Source organism: Sebastes umbrosus, chromosome 2, assembly GCF_015220745.1.
Source record: "Sebastes umbrosus isolate fSebUmb1 chromosome 2, fSebUmb1.pri, whole genome shotgun sequence".
NCBI classification, from domain to species: Eukaryota; Metazoa; Chordata; class Actinopteri; order Perciformes; family Sebastidae; genus Sebastes; species Sebastes umbrosus.
The window spans coordinates 37,211,173-37,234,642 of NC_051270.1; the positions used below are offsets into that span (position 1 = coordinate 37,211,173).

Here is a 23,470-nt window from a genome sequence, read left to right on the forward strand (position 1 = left end):
ATTTGTACAACATCTTTCTTAGTTCATTCAACTATCCAATTATATGCTCAGTGAATGTGGCAACAGCCAATAGTGCTTGCTACTTCAGCAATTAACTAAATTAGAGACATCAATAATCTCAACACATGTTCATTAAACATCTAACAGTCGTTCAAATAGATTTCAACTTGTGTATTTATTTAGAAAGAATAATTGAATGTCATTTTTGGCCAGTGTTGACAGATAGTACACATTGTTCTAAAATGTGATCCCTGTAAATCTCTGTACACTTAGCTTGTAGTATATTATATAGTTTTTAATTTTCAGATGAGTTTGGTTAACTGGTTGGTAAGGAAAAGAAAAGCTGATGATGGTCATGATGAAGCTCAAGTTGGATCAAATTAAGGTATACTGTGTTAAATGTGAAAATGCCTAGCAGGAGTTATTTGATTTAATTTCTTGTAGGTTGCTTAATCAAGTATTTTACTTCATGTATTCCATTATTAAAGGTCCCATATCGTGCTAATTTTCAGGTCCATACTTGTATTTTTTGTTTCTATTAGAACATGTTTACATGCTGTAATGTTAAAAAAAAACTTTATTTTGCTCGCACTGTCTGCTTGGATATACCTGCCTCCGTCTGAAATGTTCCGTTTTAGCGCATTGCAACAGAATTCCGTTGCCAGGCAACAGTTTGGGACCATGTTAACTTATTGTCGGCTGATGTCATTAAAGGTAACATATTGTAAAAAGTGAGATTTTCATGTCTTTTATATTATAAAGCAGGTTTAAGTGCTTTATAAATACTGTTAAACTATCAAAACGCTCAATATACGGAGAAATACACACAGCCCGTATTCAGAAATTGTGCGTTTGAAACAAGCCGTCAGGATTTCTGTCCATTTGTGATATCACAAATCTACAATATTTAGACCATTTCAAAGATTTAAACGTAAACATTCTAAATGGGTCCCAGTTAATTTCCTGTTGTAGTGTATGTGAATGACATCAGCTGACAGGAAGTAAACATGGACCGAAACTGTTGCCTTGTAACGTAATTCTGTTGCAATTCCATTGAAATGTACTAAAACGGAGCGTTTCAGACAGAAAGTAATTACAGGTATATTCAGGCAGATGGTACGAGGGAAATAATGTGTTTCTTGAATATTACAGCATGTAGACATGTTCTAGTAGAAACACAAAATACAAGTATGAACCTGAAAATGAGCACGATATGGGACCTTTAACTAAGAGGCAGCAGAGCAGAAAAGACTCAAATGTGTCATTTTGGAAGTCACAGAATGACGGTCTGTGTTGTCATTTAGTTTAGAAGACTTATTGTCCACGTTAGGTCCTGTGACTGTCAACAAGCTGATGTTCCTCTGTTTTTTTTCTCAGCTGTAGAAAACCTCATCTCATCTCTGGAGAATGAGAGCAAAAGAGGCGGTAAGAGAAAGAAGAAGAGGAGCCCAGACCTGACAGAGTCTGAGGACGACAAACTGAGCACCCCACAAAATGTGCCCACACACGTGCAAAGAGGTCAGTAGATAGTGATACATGTCGGGTTTGGCTTTATGTTAAGTGTAAGCACTAATTCAGAGTTAATACCTTGAAATACATTTTTAAAAAATTACAATTTCAATTTTTATTCCACTGTGTTTTTCTAATCCATAGAGCTCCCTAGCACGTCAGGACTGAGTTCAGCACCTACAATATATAGGACTTGGATGACTAGAATGCTTAAAAGGAGGACCTGTCCTTACAAGAAGACCGTCTAGCAGCACAGGACAAGGGTCTCTAAAGGTGAATCATCATCTACTGAACACCAGGTTCAGACAGAGGTGGAAGTTGTACTCAGATCTTTCACAGAAATGCCCATCAACGGGGTTTTTGGTATATTGATCTAAATAGACTTCAGTTCACCTAAATTACAAAGAAAAACAAATCCTCACTTCCCTCTATTGGTATCTATTTATGCAGATAGTTTGTGTCGGAGATTTTTGCATTCACCCCAGTGCAATAGAGGTAAACGGTAATCCATTTTGGTGCTCACAGCATCGACAAATGACATTTGAAAATTTAAAAGCAACATCTCTTTCCAAAAATAGTGTCCTGGATGGAATAGATGATCCACTGAACACACCATAGTTTATATTTCTTTGGTAGAAGGTTGTTCCAATAGAAAGTGTTCACAGTAAGGCTCGTGGATTATCCAGAGTAACAGGGACCCTGTGTTTGGAAATAGATGTTGCTGTTAATTGCTTCAATGCTGTGAGCACCACAAACTAAATGTCAATCCCCTCCATTGTATTAGGATGGAGACAGACAGAGTATATCTGCATGGACAGATACCACCAGAGGACAGAGAGAAATATTAGTTTGAATTGGAGGGCGTATTTTATTTTACTTTGGACAGAGCAAGGCTAACTGTTTCCCCCAGCCTCAAGAGTCTTTATGCTAAGTTAGGCTAAGTTAGGCTAAGTTCGGCTACTTTAGGCTAAGTAATGCTAGCCACAGCTCAAATCCAGCTTCAGCTTCAGAATCAGTAATAGTTTATTGATCCCCGGGGAGACGTTGGGGCATGACAGTTGCTCTTGTATGAACATAAGGAATGTGAGAAAATAGAAATAAAGGAGTATGTAACGTGTAAATTATGTACATAATGCTACAATATAAAAAAATATATATGTAAAGAAATATAAGTACTAAGATTAAGAATAAGAAAATGAGAGGATAGATAGATAGATAGATAGATAGATAGATAGATAGATGTTAAAATACACTATAAATATGCCAGACTACTACAACTAGCTTAGAAAATATAAAATATGAACATAGAATAACAATATCATACTATATACAATAGCAAAGTGTGAAAAGAAATGACGAGCTATTCCTTTAACTGAGAGGCAGCAGGGCAGAAAAGACTCAAATGTGTCATTTTGGAAGTCACAGAATGACGGTCTGTGTTGTCATTTAGTTTGGAGGACTTATTGTCCATGTTAGGTCCTGTGACTGTCAACAAGCTGATGTCCCTCTGTTTTTTTTCTCATCTGTTGAAAACCTCATCTCATCTGCAGAGGATGAGAGGAAGAGAGGCGGTAAGAAGAAGAAGAAGAGGAGCCCAGACCTGACAGAGTCTGAGGACGACAAACTGCACACTGCACACAATTTGCCCACATGTGTGCAAAGAGGTCAGTACATAGTAATACACGTCGGGCTTTATGTTAAGTGTAAAATTCATATTAGAGCTTAAGCAGTGGCGGATTAAAGTGTTCAGGGACCCCTGGGCTACTCTTTGTATGCCCCCCCCCCCACACCTTACTCATCCTGCTTTAATGTTACCAGAAAAAAAGTAATTTAATGTCATGTATAAAAGCATGCTAGGAATATTACACGGCCCACACGGACACAGTCGGGGGAACACTGGCGTATACAAAAACATTGAGACAGCCTTTAATCTAAATCTTGACATATCTCGTCAATTTAGGGGTTTTCTTTAGTAGATTCTGGTCACGGTGTTCTTTCAGACCTTGTGCTGTTTGTTTTTGTGGCTCCGTGATCAGATATTTTCTTTTTGACACTTTGCCACTATTCTGTCCAGTAGTGACGTATTATTTGAAAACCAAATTGACTTCATGAACCTGGTCACATCGTCGGGCCAGGCTCACAAGGTCAGCTGATTGGGTACATGTGTCCCTCTTCATTTTTTTAATGTTTCTTGTGGGCCAATAAGGGTAAAGTTTTTTTTTTTTTTTTTTCTACAAAAGTACATTTAAATAATTAAAAATAATCTGGCTGATCTGGGGCCCCTGTAAATAGCAGCCTAGGCCAGTCTGTGCATGAATCCATCCCAGAGCTTAAGTAACATGTAGTCAGTGTTCCTCACAACTCTATTAAAACTAAACGTTGTTTGTCTTTTTAGCTGCATTCGAGGCTAAATATCAACAGCAGGAGAAGCTCGGCGAAGGAGGGTGTGGATCTGTGTTTGCTGGCTATCGCAAAGCAGATCATTTGCCTGTAAGTATTACACACACATTTTTGCGCACACATGCACACACACACACAGTATGGACAGGAAGTGCTAACAAAGTTTGTGTCTCGTAGGTTGCCATCAAATACATCCCGAGCGACAATCAGTGCATCAAACACGTTGTGAGTTAAGATGTGCTGTATTCAACACGGCACTCTCTTATTAGATGTATTATGGATGAATCCTGCTTCTCTGTGGAACTTCTCTTCTTCATCCTCCTCTTTGTTGTGATGTTTCAGGACGAGCATGGGAATACGCTCTCTGTGGAGGTCGCCATCTTGTTGAAACTGGCGGCCAAAACAAGTGGCTCAGCGGCCTCCTCGGCACCTGTGTCCCTACTGGACTGGTACGATCTGGAACAGGAGCTGATCCTGGTGCTGGAGAGACCAGTCCCCTGCATGGACATGGCTACGTACATCTGGTTAAAGGGAGGCTCCTTACAAGAGGAAGAGGCCAAGGTAAGCTGCTGGAGGATCCTTGTGTGTGTTTTAAACGTTGTACAGGAACTGGAGGGCATATTTTGACCATTATTTCTATTCATTATTGTACATTGTACTCACCAAAGTAATTACACTTCCACGTTGGCGTGAAACAGCCATGAAGAAATGTCAAAGCACCCTCCTCTCCGATCCCTCATCTCTCTCTTTTTGTTTCTCAGATCATCCTGAAACAGCTGGTTGATGCATTAATTGATCTTGAGGATAAGAGCATCTTTCACCGGGACATCAAGGCGGAAAATATCTTGATTGAGACCGGCTCGGAAGTCCCGCGAGTTCGCCTCATTGACTTTGGACTGAGCTGCTTCGTGAAGAGAGGAGCCAGTTACCGCGTCTACTACGGTAAGATGTCTAGCTTCTACTCCTGCTCTTCACTAACTTACCCATCTGTGACTTTTACGTTTAAAGGAAGCTCCTCCTCCTCCTCCTCCTCCTCCTCCTCACCGTCTTATCATTATATCTGTATATTCTAGTTACCCCTAATCTCATCCCTCCGGAGTGGTATTATAGTCGACGCTACAGTGCCGGCACCACCACAGTGTGGCAAGTTGGAGTGGTCGTGTTTCAAACGTTCCACAGGAATGCATTTTTTGAGACCATCGCGGTACTCCAGAATGGCTTGACGTTCAACAAGAGGATGTCCGAAGGTAACAGAAACATACACAAACATGTCAACAGACACTAATCTGTTCATTTTAGTTGACATTGTGATGGATCTCTGTAGCCGTCACCTTCATCTTTCTTCTCCTTCTTTCTCTCCAGATTGCAAGGATTTCTTGCAAAAGTGTCTGACTGAAGACCCCGAACAGCGCCTGACCCTGGGGCAGCTCAAGCAGCACCCATGGCTCAGATAAACCAACCCGGAACACACACGTCCCCGCCGCCATACAATACTCAAGTCTTCCAAGTACTAATGTTGCTCTATCTTTGACAGGAAGAACGTGAGGAACCGGGGCGGCCAGCCTGTGATAGGCTGGCGAAGTCACCGGCCTGTGATAGGCTGGAGCTACAGGGCCGGCCCCATCACAGCATGGCAGATGGGAGTGGTCCTGTTTGAACGACGATGGCTTGGCGACCCTGGACAGGTCACCAGCGTGTGTGCCCCGCCAGATGGGAGTGGTCCTGTTCCAAACACTCCACAGGGATGCATTTTTTGACACCATCGCGTTCCTCGAAAACGGGGCTACGTTCAACAAGAGGCTGTCCAAAAGTAACAAAAACATACACAAACATGTCAACAGACACTAATCTGTTCATTTTAGTTCACATTCTGATTGATCTCTGTAGCCATCACCTTCATCTTTCTTCTCCTTCTTTCTCTCCAGATTGCAAGGAATTCTTGCAAATGTGTTTGCGTGAAGACTCCAAACAGCGCCTGACCCTGGAGCAGCTCAAGCATCACCCATGGCTCAGATAAACCAACCCTGAGCACACACGACCACGTCATACAATACTCAAGTCTTCCAACTACTAATGTTACACTCTCTTTGACAGGAAGAACTTGAGGAACTGGGGCGGCCAGCCTCTGATAGGCTGGCGAAGTCACCGGCCTGTGATAGGCTGGCGAGGTCACCGGCCTGTGATAGGCTGGCAAGGTCACCGGCCTGTGATAGGCTGGCGCTACATGGCCGGCCCCATGTGTTCCTGTTTGACCCTGTGATAGGATAAGCAGTTACAGATGATGGATGGTTATTATTCATCGTTTGCCCTTTTTTTTGCAGATCCTGTAACACCCCCAGCCGTTCGAGGAGAGGGGATCTCTCTTTGAATTTCCTTTCTTGAGGTTTCTTCCCATTTTCCATCTGGCCTCAGGATTTTGGAGGAGTTTTTCCTCGTCTTCTTAGAGAGCTTAGGCTGGGCAGGTTCTGCTCATATTCCAATTAGCCATTATTTAATGTGATATTTAATACTGAGCCATGAGAATAAACTTTAATTAAATTTATACCCAATTAATTTTTCTTTTCTTTAGACCACAGAGAATCAACATACTGTTTTCTTCTAACTGCATTTTGAGTTAAATAAATATATGTCAAAAAAAGTGTAGTATGTCATGAAAAACTCATAAAAAAGTCATAGTATGTAGTATCATAGTATGTCATAACAAATGTCATGAAAAAGTCATAGTATAGTATACCATAACAGGTAATGGACAGACTGGTTCTGCCTGGATACAGAAGTAAGATAGATTACATTTATGGTCAGAGACGAAGTCTATCACTGAGAAGGAGTTTATATTCAGGCCCAGAGTAAATACGAGGTCAAGGGCGTGGCCTCGGTTATGAGTTGAACCAGAGACGTGCTGCACCAGGTTGAAAAGTCATAGTATGTAGTATCATAGTATGTCATAACAAATGTTATGGATTGAGATAAGGCAAAACTCTGAAAGTTGTCAATAGAGATTTGTTTACAGTTAAATGGTTGCTGTAGGCAACAGCAAGGCCTCCACCGCGGTCCGTGCACCTCGGGGCACGGCTGGTTTAAGGCATGGGCCTTATAGGCGGATGCCTAGGGTACCACCTTCTGGGGGGCGCTGGTCACCCTCTAAAAAACAAAATGAAATTAAAAAAAAAAAAACTGAAAAATGCCAGATGCCCTTCCTCATTTTCTATTTAGTGACATTAGCTACAGGGTTGTAAAACACCCACTTGTCCCACACTGTCCTGATGTCAGCTAACTCGTCTCTCTTGTCTCTATTATACCACTGTCGTCTCGGACCACTCCAACCTGCCACGCTGTGGTGGTGCCGGCACTGTAGCGTCGACTATTATACCACTGTCGTCTCGGTTATCAAAGCGGATAATCCTGGAAATAATGTGGAAGTTTTCCAGAGACATTGTTGCACAGAAAAGTTCTCTGCCAGTTTCTAGATCCCACAGGGATTCTGTGGACTCCCCTTTGGATCTGAAAACTCCAGCAAGGATAAGAACCCTAAAGTATGCATGTAAATGGGTTGGGTCCATCTCCTTCCACCTCTCTCCAAAAACACGCCTTCCCTCCAAATGAATGTAATCCAGAATGATTTTCTGGATGGCATCCGGGATGAAAAGTTCAAAGGAAGACTTGATGTCCTGCACATGAATAAACGCCATCCGTGTTGGCCCTGGTTGCATCCTTATAACATTGGCAGCCATGTGGGGTGGCTCATTCCTTGGGCAAGAAGACCATTCAGTTTCACCATTTATTGACATCCATATTTCTCCACTTGCTGGCTGCTGAGGGGCTGGTCCTGTGGCTGGCTGCTGACGGGCTCATTTTGTAGCTGCCTGATGGTCAGTCTAATCCTCTTTTTCATACTCATGGTACATGTCCACAGGGGCGTTTTTATCGTGAGGGGACGCGACGCTTCCTAACATTGGACGCTTGGTGGGCTTTCCAGTAGGCGGTGGCGATAGATAATTGACAGATGATTGACCAATACTGGGTGGTGACGTTTTACCGGCTTTATTTCAACTTTTGGAGGGATAGCGGATCATAGCCCACTCTCATTTGCCATGAACAGAAGAAGGAAACGGATCTTCGTGATTGCCCTGCTGTATTTGCGGTACAAGAGGTACCAACTCCGCCGCAGCTGGAGATTCTGGGTCCACCCTATCCTCCAGGCCCGCAAACAGCACGGCGAATACCACCGTTTGGTCACGGAACTTCGCCTGGATGAGGTGATGTTCCAGCAGAACTTCAGACTGACCAGAGGCCAGTTTGATAAGGTGCTCGGGAAAATTGGAGACCGAATGTCTCGGATGGACACCAGCTACCGGGAGGCTATCGGTCCACCTGAGCACCTCACTATTTGCCTATGGTAAACTGCATTGATTTTTGTCCATGCATCCATTGTTGTTTAAATAACATGCTGGCACAAAGTTCCATGGTCCTAATGCCATAAGAGCGGTGAAATTACATTATCAAGATGTATAGAGTTAATTATAGGCATAGTGTTTTACCGAGCTTTATTTTGTGCAGTATTACTTTTGTTATTAAATCCTTATACTTTGGAATAATGTAGTTGGGCCCATTAAGTGTCCTGTAGGCACTACATAACTAGGTAATATTTCAACTCAACATTAGTTAGGACAAATAATGTCAACAGAAAGTTGTTGTACTAGACCCCATGAGCCTTCCTGTAGTCGTTAGCCATTATGTATGTTATAATTACTGTAATACTGTGTATGCCACACAGCTACATATTGCAGTTAATACAAGGCTAATGTCTTCATATATGTATTTACAGATATCTTGCCACAGGTGACTCATTCCACACGGTAGCCTTAAATTATCATGTGGGGGTCTGCACAGTGGGCAGGATCGTGAGGGATGTGGCTATCTGGGATTCCATGGTGATTTAGGTGATGCCTACTCCAACCATGGAGGACTGGAGGACCATAGCGAAGGATTTCCGTCATCGCTGGAACTTCCCCAACTGTGTTGGCTCCATAGATGGCAAGCATGTTGTCATCAAGGCCCCCTCCGACTCCGGTTCGCTGTACTACAACTACAAGGGGACATTTTCTATTGTCCTCTTGGCAGTTGTAGATGCGCAGTACCGTTTCCGGGTGGTTGACATCGGTGGATACGGGAGAACCAGCGACGGTGGGTCTCTCCACAACTCCACTTTTGGAGAGGGGCTCTGAGATGGCACTCTGGACCTCCCACAAGATGCTGTGGTTCCAGGAGCAGAGCACAGAGGCTCACTGCCACAAGTCTTTGTGGGAGATGAGGCCTTTCCCCTCACCAGGAACCTGATGCAGCCATTCCCAGGCTCCAACATCAGCAGGGAGCAGAGGGTCTTCAATTACCGCCTCAGTCGTGCCATGTTGGTGGTTGAGAATGCTTTTGGCATCCTCTCATCCAAGTGGCGTATGTACCGGCGTGTAATTGGAGTCGGCTCAGTGACTGCAGAGCTGTGTGTGAAGGCCACCTGTGTCCTTCACAACTTCCTGAGGGTCACAGACATGAGGGAGGCAGAACCACATCTCCACGTGCCAGAAATCTCTGCTGCTGTTCTCCAGGATGTTGCCAGGATGGGGTCGACCAACGCCACAAGGAAAGCCATTCGTGTGAGACAGAGCTTCACCTTACACTTTTGCCAAGAGGGTGCTGTTCCATGGCAAGAAAACGTGTAGAGCACTACACAACCAAAAGGCTCTTTTAAGAGCCACATATATAATGCATAAAGAGCAATGTTTCATAAGCACAACTATACTGTCTGCACAAGCACAACTATACTGTCACAACTATAGACAGTATAGTTGTGAGTCACAACTACACGAACAAAACTATACTGTCTATAGTTGTGACAGTATAGTTGTGCTTGTGCAGACACAAGCACAACTATACTGTCACAACTATAGACAGTATAGTTGTGTTCGTGTAGACGGTGTAGTTGTGAGTCACTACTACACAAACACAACTATACTGTCTATAGTTGTGACAGTATAGTTGTGCTTGTGTCTGCACAAGCACAACTATACTGTCACAACTATAATTATGTACTGTTTTACCTGGGGTGTACAAATCATTTCACACATATACATATATATATATATGTATATATATATATATATATATACATATTACATATACATATATACCCCATTTCATTTACACCTCAAGCACTTCCTACGACGACTCAATTTTATTTTATACTATAGTGCAACTTTTATAATGAAGAACTGTAGCATTGTGTTATAAGCAGTGGATTATATAATAACCAATATAAAGTTATATTATTAATCAAAGAGATTTATTAATTAGAAAATTAAAAACATCAACATTTAACATAATCAAAAATGGAACATAACACAACTGAACTGAACATATAACTTAATCTGAACTGAACGTAATTATTCTGCTCCTGCCTCAAACAGAAGTTGATGAATCTTAAATTTCACCTCCTCCTTTTTCCTGTCCTCTAGCCTTTTTTAAGGGACTGCAGGAGACTTTGGAAGAAAAGGGCATCGATATTGATGGGGGTTGGAGGTGGAGGTGTGGATGGGGGGCTGGTGTCATCAAGTGCAAGGAGGAGTCTCCTCTCGAAAACACTCACGGCACCACTACCTGTGTCTACTCGCCTCCTTTTAGCAGGTGGCCGTGGAGTGGATGCAGCTGGCTGAGGTTGCACTTGGGGGGAGATAGTGGTGGTTGGAAGCTGCAGGTAGGGTGGAAGGATGGAGGAGACAGGTTGTGCTTCAGGGAGGGGGGTGGTGGTTGGAAGCTGTAGGTAGGGTGGAAGGATGGAGGAGACAGGCTGTGCTTCAGGGAGGGGGGTGGTGGTTGGAAGCTGCAGGTAGGGGGGACGGATGGAGGAGACAGGCTGTGCTTCAGGGAGGGCAGAGTGGATGGTGGCTGCAGTGGATGGGACCCTCCTGGTTAGGTTGGAGGAAGTGAGTCTATTATCAATAAATGGCGTGAAAAACTCCATCACAGCCATAAATCTCCATGGCCGTTGTGAGGAGGCCCCAGCCCCACTCCTGTGTCTCTCCTGATGTTTATTCTTTTCTTTTTTAAACTGGTCCCTCAAACTCTTCCACCTTGTGCGGCAGATGTCCCCTTAATGAGAACATAGGATCATAGGAGCACATCAATTTACTGTGTCTTACATCAGTGTTTATGAATACATTTTTATCATCTAACTTTGTCCATTGTGTGTGGTAGTCAGTGTTGGAGAGTAACTGTAGTTACATAAATTAATTACAAAATGCATGTAATTGCATGTAACAATTACTGAGAACTAAACATACCGGCTACAGACAAATATATCTTTTAAACCCACCTGAAACATCAACAATCCCAGCAACCTTCTTCCAGGCTGCATTCCTCTGGCTGTTATTTCTGTAGTTGGGCAACGAAGCATTGTACAACACTACAATACCTGACACCACCGTGATTAATATTTCCTCCATGGTTGACCTGCTTCTGACCCACAACAAAGAAAACTACACTCCCCTCCTACAACCGCGAAAATACCGGCTGCACCTGATTGGACAACGCTTTCCCTTGTCAGCGGTCCTCTCCCGGATTTCAAACCGGAACCAGTATGGAGGTTCGTTTGGAAACTTTCTCTTATTTCATGAAAATAGTTCACCGAAATGTGTTTCTGAAAACATCTGAGGCGAGAAATAATCCATGCAGTTGATGAATCTGTCTTTATTTTGGATCGACAACGTTTATTTTAAAAGATTTGGGGAAGTTTCGAGAGGCGGCGAGTCGTGTCGGACGCCCGTGATTTGCATAAAGTAGACGAGCCCTCAACTTTATGCAAATGAGGAGCGGGCGTCGTGACGCCTAGTCTCTCGAATCGCGAAGTGCCGCTCTAATCAACGCATACAGTAACTTCACACCAGGAGGACTGAGGCATTTACTTCTGGGTTTCATGTGGACAGTTACTGATGCTGAGTCAGCAGGCTGGCAGTAACCCTTGTCAGAGGCCTTTGAAGTCACTGCTTTCTCCCAGGCTTCTTCCAAGATTAGGAAGTGTTTCCAAGCCAAGCCAAGCCAAGCAGAGCGCTTTCTTTCTCATTATCACAAGCCTGAAAGGATACAGCACACTGAACGAGATGTTGTCAAAGTCTCTCCAAAAGGCACAATCTGTGACGTATTTGTAAACAGAAAGGGTAGCCAAAGCATCTAATTTATTAGTAGGACAGCCGGACTGAGCCCGAACAGTCTGGAGGACCCAAACCAACAACTAACTGACTGGAAAGTTTATTTACTGAAGTGGACCGAATGCTTATGGAGCTAGAATTTGAGTCCTCGCTATAATACGTGATGCATATAAATATGTTGTGAGAATTCCAGCCAAATAAGAGGCTTTATGTAACGCTACAGGAGGTTGACAAGTCGCCATAAAGTCTATCTAGACTAGAAAATAATGACCCTGTCATTCACACGTCAAAGGCAATGCACAGGAGCTGCAGTAAAACAATTCAAAATTGAAGGTTTGAATACAATATTATAATAAAACAACAGCAGGGGAAACACTGAAGAGTTGTTTTCTGCAAGTTCCAGAAGACAATTAACACCTATTTAGTTAAAAAGAAATTCACCAAATTTCCAGGGCTGTCAAAGTTAACGCGATGATAAAGCGTTAATTCATTTTAACGCCACTAATGGTAACACTTCATTTTACTGGTCTGCAAATTTCATGGTAATCAGATGATAATTAGCAAGGAACCTATTTGAAATTTCTTTGGCATTACTGCAAAATTACCCCAATATTTACCTCAAAATGTATCGAAAATGACTTTATCATAAACATGATTTAATAATCATATGCTAAAATAGCATATGATGGTTAAAACAGGGCCCTTAGGCTTGAGAAGCGGCTGTGCGCTGCTCTTCATCCGAGGTGGAAAACTAATAGAAGACACTTCTGATCAGACATAAATCTCACCATTGTGTGACTGATTGTCTACACAAATGAAACCTGGTAGCTAATGTCATGATTCAAGGTGTTTTTTGAAGAATTTCAAATAAGTTATTTGCTAATTATTATCTATTTATCAGCACAAATGGAAATAAAGGATGTCAATTAACTTTGTATTCTTTTCCTGGAAATGTATTAAATAAATTACCAGCTATTGGGAAATAGCGGTTAAGGTTATTTTCGATCAATTTTGAGGTAAATATTTGGGTAATTTGGCAGTAACTCCAAAAAAAATTCAAATAGGTTACTTGCTAATTATCACCTAGTTACCATGAAATTTGTGGACCTGTAAAATGAAGTGTTTTCTTTAACGCATTAACGCAACTTGCGTTACATTTTTCTTAAAAATCTGACAGGCCACCGATATTTTGGAAATCATAGCGGCCTCAGTTTTAAAGCTAGAGTGAAGATACTGGCATCATATGAAACTAGAAAAAAAAATAAGGAATCCATTGGTTCCAACCATGTCATACTAGCTTGTTGCACTTCAGGCTAAATAACAGTCCAAACTTACGCTAAACTTTGGCGAGGAAAAACTGGCAGGGACATTTTCAAAGGGGTCCATTGACCTCTGACCTCAAGATATGTGAATGAAAATGGGTTCTATGGGTACCCAAGAGTCTCCCCTTTACAGACATGCCCACTTTATGATAATCACATGCAGTTTGGGGCAAGTCATAGTCAAGTCAGCACACTGACACACTGACAGCTGTTGTTGCCTGTTGGGCTGCAGTTTGCCATGTTATGATTTGAGCATATTTTTTATGCTAAATGCAGTACCTGTGAGGGTTTCTGGACAATATCTGTCATTGTTTTGTGTTGTTAATTGATTTCCTGTAATAAATGTATGCATTTGCTTAAAGCAGCATATTTGATAAGAGTATTAAATACTTGACAAATCTCCCTTTAAGGTACATTTTGATTAATCACGATTAAATATGCCAATCGTTTGACAGCCCTGGTAATTTCACTTTCAAACAGATTTAATATGCTGCATCTGGTGCCAAAATTTGTAATATATGAAAGAAAATCATCTATGAAAGTGCCTTGAGGTCAAGCGGTACCAAGTCTGAACTGAATGAGGACATGACTAGAGATTGTCTGAAAGTTTCAAATAAACTTTCATGTGAGAGTTGAATTAGGGGGATTATCGCCTGAGCTTTGGGCAGTTTGAAAGTATTAAATTCTGTCTTCTCATCCATCTCCTCCATATGGATAAGACTTCGTTCAACACTTCAGGATTCTTCGTGACAGCCCGACTTTCAGAACATGCACTTAGAATAAAAAGTGCTCTTAACATTCATAAATGTGCACTCACAGTGGACAATCCATCATAATCATGGGGGCACACTGTACATAGCTCAGTGGGCATAGCAGTCTCTTTCTGTCTCTGCTGCTGACATTCAAACAAAGCGCTGGCTCCTCCACTCCTCTGCAGGATCCCAATGAAAAACAACAACAAATGAATCACAGGCAACAGCAGCCCACTTTGCTCCCTTCACAGCATATAAAATGTCAATGCGCACAACAATCCCTTACAGTGATGGATGGGTTAGAGTCACTGCTCTGTTCAGAACACAAAGCACCGACTCCACCTCGCACTACCTACACATTTCACACTTCTTTGTAAATGTCATCCACTGGTTTCATGAACAGGTGTCGTTTCATTGTTCGTACGATGACCGGAGCCAAAAGGTAACTGCAGGGTTGTTTTCCAGCTAAGACCCAAACAGAAAGCCCCTCTCTAAATGATGGAGAACGTTCTGTTGTAATGTTATATACATATATATTTTTTTCTCAGCTCTTAAACTGTTAGTATACATCTAGAGTGCTACAGTATAAGTGGATGGTTTCACCCCTTTTTTCAAAGTGTTAGTTGCCTTTATAATTTGTGGAAAATGAACATTTAGTAGTTATTGCTCGTTAAAAGCCGGTAACAATTCCATGCTTTCTGTTTCTTTATTTCCCAGAGTGATTTTATAAACAATATGGCCTTCCAACGGCAAACAAGGAGCAGCTTCACACAGAAATGTGAAAAAGCTCCATTACAACTTACTAGACTTCCATTTAACTCATGTTATATAGCGGAGTGTCCAAGGAAACGCATGGTGTGGACAGTCAACGAGCTTGTCCTCTATGGAAAACTATGATCATCAGGCACAGTCAAACAGATGACCACACTTTCCCTTTTTGCTTTTTTTCCCACTCATTACTTTGCAACATAGGTCCCAAAGTCCAATATATGCCTTGTTGTTTCATGCAGTTCCATGCTTTATGGTACATTTTGCCAACTGATCCGGCAACACCTTCTAGGAGGTAGAGTCCATCACCTAATGTTCTTATAACCTATTAACCCAGTCTATTATATTTATAGCATATGTAGGGTTTCTGCTATGACTACTACAGTGTTTACAAAATTAAAAGCCTGTACTATATTAACTTGATGGAAATCTGCAAGTACACCACTGCTTTATTTAGAGTATTTCAGAATAAAAGCATTGTGTTAATGAATGAATGATTCTGTGCACTAAAAACGCTAGAGGCCTTTTATTTTGAAATCTAGATAGGAAGTGTAAAATATTGATGGTCAGTGACATATTCTACAGATGTCTAGACATGGAAACTGTAGTAATCTTGCTGGTATGATGTTCATATACTGTCAATAGATCACCTTCACTGTCTGTTGCTGCTGGGAGACGCAGCCGAGAGGTAAGCGGCTGGCGTGAAAAATAGGCGAGCCTTCTATTCTATAAAATAGACGCATGTCTGACGTGCGTCTGACGCGCGTCTGACGTGCGTCTCATGCGGGCAGTGTGTCCACTCTAACCTGTTAACATGGACGCCGAAATAAAAAACAACACGCGACGTTGCCGTCACGCGAGCATGAAGCGCGCTGTGTGCTCCAGGCTTCAAGCCTCGATTATACTCCCAAACGGACACATACACGGACGGCTGAGGACACCATGGACGCGTAGTAGTTCTGTTAATACTGTCCGTTTGGAGGACGCGTTCCACACATGCGCAGCAAATCGCTACACTACCACTTGTAGCCAAACACCAGACTTTCACGCAGGAGACTGGTGTTCGTGTCCTGTGTGAAACCAGAAGCCAACGTTGATTCATTTGCCACGTAACTTCTGTACTTAAAGGCAGGGTTGACGATGTTCTCCAGTCTACACTATTTGTTATATTGGTTGAAATGGTCTTTCCACCCTGACAGTGATCCATTACTTATGAGCTCCGAAAAAGGACCGGAAAAGAGCCGTCATCTGTAGCTGCTGTAATCTTGTAAAAACGTCTACCAATCACTGCCTGGAGGTCCGCTTGGAAAGAACCAATCAGATGCCTTCCTGCCTCCCTGCTCGTACTCTAACCTTGGCGTGCACCAGCCTGAACTCAAAGCGCGTCGCCGCCGCACGTTTACTGGAGAATGGAAGAGAAAACTCAGCCAAAAGTAGCACTGTCGTGGTTACTTGTCATGAGGTAGCGTTGTTGAGTTGAGGTCCTCTCTCCGCTCTGTGTCTGTGAAGTAGTTACGATGCGGCGGTGCTCGTGCATGTGTGTGTGTGGGGCGGGGGTGGGGGGTGGGGTTGCCTTGGAAGGAGCCCCAAGGGGAGGGGGTGGGTTTAGACGGAGCTGCTGAGGCAATACTATATTCAAATTATGCTAGCTTTCCAACATCGTCGACCCTACCTTTAAGTTACGCCATGTTCAGTGTTATTTTAACCCAAACCACGATCTTTTCCTGAAGCTAACTGTTCTGTCACGGAACTTCCGTAGTTATGTTATACCACTTCCGGTGTGGCGGAACTTAACCACGATCTTTTTCTAAACCTAACAAAGTAGTTTTGTTGCCTGAACCTAACCAAGTTGTTTCCTGTGAAGATGAAAGCTTTTTTTTTGGAAAAGCCTGGAGAGGAAATTGACGCTGGACATTCGTAGGAAAACACACAAAAAATGAGGATTAACTTTTCGTAAACTATCATACGAACCGTTGTATGAGAATGCGTTGAGCGTAGTGGCCGCTAAGACAAGTCCGGACAAAGTCCGCACGGTCACAAGAAATTGCCGGTCCACGGACGTCCACACAGAGCCTAGATGTACTGCCTCTAATGACGAAATTTACATCACGCGGACCACACAAAGATTTATGTTTTATTCAATATTAAGCACATACGACACTGGTCACTAACCTTATAGTCGTCACTTGTATAGTACCCTATATTTATAGACCGTCTTTTAATGCATCGGGTATGTGATGGGGAGTTGCAAACTCAATTTTGTTGTACCTGTACAATGCCAATAAAGGAAATCTAATCTAGTCTAATCTATAGCAGACCCTCATGTACTTGCAGATTTAAATGCCAACAATACAAAGACACACACCAGTTTGTGCACTCAAAATCTACATCTGCATCTATGCGATTTACATAATGTATGATACTTTGACTTGTTTTCCTTTGACTCTTGTAAATTGTTAATTGCTTTGAACAAGCTATGATGCCTCATGTGACAAATCCATCCATATGAAAGATTTTGAGAGTTTCTTGAAGTTAAATATGTCATGAGACATTATCATCGAGGAAGCCACACCAGAAATAGAAAATGAGGCAAATGGTAGAAAGTCCTGCTTTTCTTCTTCGCACGATGCATCAATGTGGAGATTGTAGTCACGGAGATGTGGTGTTCACTGGGGAGGAGGAAGAATGAGGCAGTGAAGGGACAGACAGACATCCAAAATTCACTGAGAGAGAAGCTTATTTGGTTTTGGTCCATAGTCATCAACCCCTTCCTCTTCCCTACCTTCCTGTTTCTCCACACTGCAATAAGTCCTCCAAAGTGACCGACAAAATGGGTTGTTTGTCACTGCCTTTCAAAGTGATCGATATGACCGTTTTCTGATCTGTCGCCCCATTCGACATCGTTATCAGAGCCTTCCATAACAGTTACAAATGACCGTTACAAAAAATGTGGTATAACTCTATCCTGATCTGCTACCGCTAGGGATGAGATTTGGATAAGTTTATGCACAAAAAATGACTTTGTTAAGTCTAGGGAAAATTGTGATCATTGTTAACAGAAAAACAGGGTGCAAACAGCGGTCTCCTGTCTGATTTCTTATTGAGGACCGTCTGCTAGTGTCCTATACTCAGTAGGAGAATTGAGGCCATCTCCCTTGTTAGCAAAATATCCAAAATGCATCCCCCTTGTTAAAATGCCATCCCCCCCTCTCCATCCCCTAGTAGCAGAGAGAGTGCCGGGGCAGAAGGGGTTGTTTACTTGAATATGTTAGTCCAGTGGTTTTCAAAGTGGGATCCAGTGACCCCCCAGAGGTCATGAGGGGTTCTTAGGGTCCCCAACAAAAAGGGAAATCATTTATTTTCACTATAATTCCATCCATAAGTAACTCAATGACAGAATATCAAGCGCAATATTACCATTCTATTTTAGTTTACTTGTTTTACTAAACTCATCTATCTAATTTTGAGATATCTCTGGCAAAATAATTTCCTCAGGGCTTAATAAAATTCTACCATATCTTATTTCTTATGTCTATTTTGGTCATGGGTTTCATGCACATTCTGTAATAACATATCTAAAAACAAAAATCTACGGGGGATCCTGGGACAAAATTTTATCAAATGGGGGTCTGTGGTCTAGGCTTGCCTCGGTAGTCAGTGTTACCGGTGTTATACGGTTACATACACACTGATTACATTACGTACCCACCGCCCCCACCGTCGTTCTGCTTTTTCTTTACAGAAATAAAACCCATTTAGTTCATTTTCGCGTATCAGCACCGTGTTATCAATAGATAGTCAGACGATGGGCACTACAAACCGAAAGTGAAAGTGTCGGCTCCGTACAGAGTCTCAGAACAGAGTAGCAGGAGTCAGTCAAACCTCGACTGAAAGCTCTACTGGAGAGGCCAGAAACACAGCCAACCGACGTTAAAGATCAAAGTAAGCGCGCTACACATTTGACCTACACATATTTCTTGTAAAATATCCGGTGTAATCGGTAACATCGCTGTTGTCACAAGTTATTAACCAGTGGGAAAATGTCCTCACCGTCGCATCCATACCGTGGTCTAATTTGCGTCTGTTTAGTGGTCCTTGACGTGAAACGTTTTTGGAACCACTGTGTTAGTCTAGTGTGCCTAATCATCCATGAGGTTTGTGCAAGTTAGAATCTATGGCCCTGATCATGGTTCTGAAGTATCAATAGCCTAACTGTGCTATGTATTGATAAATCCATGGCGCTGAAGTAGCAGAAGGATTTGTGATTGTGACTTTTTCTCTGACCAAAAGAGTCATTCATATGGCAGTTCTATAGTCGTGGGTGAATGGAACGAACTGGGTCCGTCCCCCCCTGTTAAAAATTAACAAATCACCTACTGCCTATACTCCCTACTGTTCAATATTGTGAGTGTTTGTTTTCAGTTTAAATTTGGTGAACACTGACATATGGATTTGGACCATCACGCAACAGTAAATATCTCAACAGAGCTGCTATAAGGGGCCAGTCACAAAGGCCAACATGGATTAAGCTATAATTTTACCCAGGTAACTGTCCACATCATGCCAACTGCAACCGAGTGTCTAAGAGAACTGGATACCATGTTCCGAACTGGCGCCCCATTTATTAGCATTAGATTTCTCTCTGGCCTGAATGGCATGTTAATCACCAACATAGCTCCTCAAGGCTTCAAGACATAATGGATCAAATTCAAATCATTTCAGTGTGTGTGTGTGTGCTCAGGGAAATGTATTCATTGCTTTAATTCAATTTCTGTAAAGATTGTGTATGGGATAAAAGTCTGTTTGGGCCAGTGTATCATGTGACCGACTGTGGCCACTATGTTAAAGCTGCAGTGCGTAGAAATCCGGAAAACGCAAAATCCTGCATCCCCTCGAGCTGCTCTCTCCTCTCTCTCCTCTCTCCGCTCTCCCCTCTCTGTCCGAAGCCCCTCCCCCCCACACGAGAACGGGCATATGCACGCGCTTCATACGTGCTCGCTACATCTGAGGAGGCTACCGCAGCGAGCTACACATTACCTTCTAACGACATCAACAGTTTGGACTGTCTTTTTGAAAGTCTGTCTTTCTTTTTTTGGGTTGTTTTGAGGTGTAGGCAGTTGCTGCCAATGCTGGAATAGCAAGCTTTCCAGTAGGTTGTTCCGCCATTGACCGAGGCTTTCACTATCTACAGAGACCAGACGTGAACGCGCATCTCCTTTTGTGGAACAGCCAATAGGAACGCTCTCTCTGAAATGCCCTGTGATTGGTCAAAGTCTGCCGTCACGGGCAAGATTTTCTAAAGCCTGTAAACAGAGCCATGAGGAGGTGCAGAGGTGTAGTTTTCTCTCAGATCACTTGAATTACAATATGCTGAAAGGTTATTATGGAATTTTTGCCAAATTATGCCAAAATATTGTTGCTTACTGCCACTTTAAAACCACTTCACAGCCCAGTGCTGTTTCTGGGGGTTCGGTCTGCATAACAAATTGCTCACAAGACAACTCTGGCATGATTCCAGCTCATGCCAGTTTTAGGCCAAGCTATTTTGACTACAATGGTCCTAACCTGCAAATGGCCAGCTGATGAACGGACAAGGCTGCAACTTGAAATTTTTCTTGTGATGTTTCTTTATCAGCAGGAAATTAGAAGACATGTAGTGGGGCAGCAGGGCATCGCCCATCATTCTGTAGGAAATTAAAAAAGAAAAAAAGCACTTGAAAGTCTGTAAAACTCATTTGCACAAAACAAGCACCGTCTGCGGGCATGTCACTGCAAAAAAAAAAATAAAAAAAAAATGGATGGTATCAGCCACATGTGGCTCTTGTAGTCTGGAATGAATGGTGACCTGGGGTTACTTTCTCACATTGATAGTCTGAGCAGCAATACTTAGCTTCACAAGATGCTATGGGGCTTTTTAAAGTTTAAAAGTGCATAATGTAAGATCTGGCCAGAATTTTAGATCGAAACGTTCAAAAAATTAACCAACATTATCAGCAGAATGTGAAGAGGTTACAATGGTGACACTATGTCAAAGACCCCTATGTATTGTGTTGCAGGCAGATCTACTGAAATGAGCAAGCATTTTAAAGTTGTAAAATGCACTAATAGCTGAATCCAGAGTTATTTCCCTTCCTCCGTTCATGTGAATGAAACCCAGACCGAGGCTGGAGCGCAAGCCGTGATGACGGCGTGACGTTAGGACCCCGTGACGGAGTCATGTGACCGAGCGAACGCTACTGCGCATGTTCCATGTGCCCAAGATCCGGGTACTTTTCCAGACGGAAGTCGAGCCATTTAGGCTTCATGCGCCACTGAGCAACTTTCATAGGGATGAACGGGGCCCCGCCTCCAACGCTATATCCAGTTCTCTTAATACATCCATGAGTTGGACCATCAGTTAGCGGTTAGCTGTTGCAACTCGCATTCCCCAGTGCAAACCCCAGTACCGGGAGTCACAGCGAGATGGCGCCGTGTCTAACCTGTGTAACGGCTGAAACAGGAAATTTGCTGATCTGGTGGGGAGTCTGGGCAGCCCCCCGGTATCAGACCCCCAGCAAGGTTTGCACCACTGGTTGAATTTGAGTTGCTACAGCTAACCGCTAACTGAAGGTCTGTCTCCCGGAGCGGCTGCATGCTCTCCTCCCAGCGAAGTAGTCCCCTGGTGACGGGGAGGACAAAACGAAAAAACGAGTGCTTTTCTTGTTTCTGCCACGTTGGATTTAATCCGATAAACCATCAAAGCGCACATGGACCGTACAGCCCCCGTTCAGTAGCACAGTAAACACAAGGATGGCTAACGTAAACTATGGGCCGATGCCACACATGAAGATAGCAACGTTGTTGTGACTTTCTCTCAGAGTTTCAGCAGTTTGGTTGAATTTTACGTAGTCTTGCCCTGCTGTTAGTTTGTTGATGGCTTTTTTTTTTAGTAGTACAGGTAAAATGCTAACCCCTATACATTTTGAGCATGTGGCCAGACACTACACATTGCACCTTTAAAAAAAAAAATGCACACTCAAACATATTCAACGCTACCCATTACGTTAAAGATGTAGCGGACCTAAAAGGCATACAAAGATAAGAGTTGGAGGCAAACCCTCTATACTCTCAACAACTCCTTTGCAAATATGTGGTGAATTAAAATGAGTAAAGACAAAAGGTGGCTCTGACCTTTAGAAAATGTATGGACACACCACTAAGGCATTTATCATTTTCTAATTAAGTTATGTGGCAAAGGCATATCTTGTGTGCCTGAAGTCTGTGGTGAAATGGGTCTCTATCAGTATGAAATTACAAAACCATGTTTAATTAATGAAAATATGACCCAGGTGTCAGAGCTAATATATCAAAAAGAACATTCCATTGTCTCAGACTATTTTGTGGCAAAGTATGAGGGGGTGTTAGCTTGAAAATAATATAAGGTAGAAAAGAGCTATATTTTCTTCTGGTAGGTCTGAATTTCACAGATTGTAAATCTGATACACTCACCTCAAATTCAATTTAAAAGCATTTGGGATTTCCTTTTGTGTAAAAAATAAAGATTGATGGAGAAATAGGAAGAGAAAAAATCACTTACTGTACATATTGCTCTCCAAGCCAATTCTACCCAAAAGGATTCTTTTTATGGCAAATTATATTTTATATGATTATATTCTGAACAAATATGGAACAAATTATATTGAAGAATCTAAAAAAAGAAATATGTTAAAGGATAATTCTTCTTAAAAACAATAATTTGGGGTTTGTTTTAGCATTTCTCTGCACTCTCTGCAAGACTGTGTGTCCACTGAGGGTTGGTGGATAATGCAGTAGCCAGATATATCAGAATTAATGATGACATTTATTTGTATGCGGTTGTTGAAGGTGTTGAGTCTGGTCAGCCGTGTTGTCCACATCATCTTTCCATTTCAGATCCCCTACAGCAGCACCTGCATGTAAATAACACCCACATCATGTATTATATGCCCACTCCTGTCAGAGACTCCCATTCTTCCCAAGTCTGAGCAATAAATCTGTCCTTTCATTGGATTCAGAGTCATAGTGCTGCTTTTTAACAAACAATTAATACCCATGACTTAGCCACGAAGATTAAAATACTTACTCATTTAATGTCAGCTGTTTGAAAGCAAATTCAGTGGTGTTGCTGATATGTGAATATACAGAGACCCAAACAAAAATCATCTAGTTTTCTCAGAAAAATCTTCAATAACATAGTCAGCTTTCAATCATTAGGTTGTTTTGATTCAAATGTGGCTTCTATTTTTTGTTTGCAATTGTTCTCATCTGCAATGCCGTTTCCATATTGTGATTTATTTCCAATCTTAGCTTAAAGAAACCCCTGAAAATGTCTGTGAGATTTTTTAAGAGAACATAGAAATTGAGCAGGCCTTACTGGCAGCACACACTGGCAGCTTATAACAAACAGTACGTGAAAACAGCTGCACCTATTGTAACGGTTAAGCCCACACACCAGAGGTGTCGTGATGAGCTTAAATGCACATTAGGGTATGCTTCTGTTCTG

At 42.3% G+C, this 23,470-nt stretch overlaps 1 protein-coding gene and 1 long non-coding RNA gene across 2 annotated transcripts; one reads left to right on the forward strand and one right to left on the reverse strand.

The window, feature by feature from the left end:
- Positions 1 to 1,280: 1,280 nt before the first annotated feature.
- Positions 1,281 to 5,363, forward strand: LOC119478850 (serine/threonine-protein kinase pim-2-like). Its single transcript, XM_037753871.1, has 9 exons — positions 1,281 to 1,290; positions 1,378 to 1,518; positions 3,060 to 3,173; positions 3,905 to 3,999; positions 4,087 to 4,134; positions 4,252 to 4,470; positions 4,671 to 4,851; positions 4,983 to 5,156; positions 5,272 to 5,363. The coding sequence occupies exons 1-9, from the start codon at positions 1,281 to 1,283 to the stop codon at positions 5,361 to 5,363; spliced, it is 1,074 nt and encodes a 357-aa protein (XP_037609799.1).
- Positions 5,364 to 22,770: 17,407 nt separating this feature from the next.
- Positions 22,771 to 23,191, reverse strand: LOC119474782. The gene is made up of 2 exons (XR_005203650.1): positions 23,051 to 23,191; positions 22,771 to 22,877 (listed from the first exon to the last, which is right to left on the reverse strand). It is a non-coding gene; the product is annotated as an uncharacterized LOC119474782 (long non-coding RNA).
- Between the last annotated feature and the right edge of the window lie 279 nt (positions 23,192 to 23,470).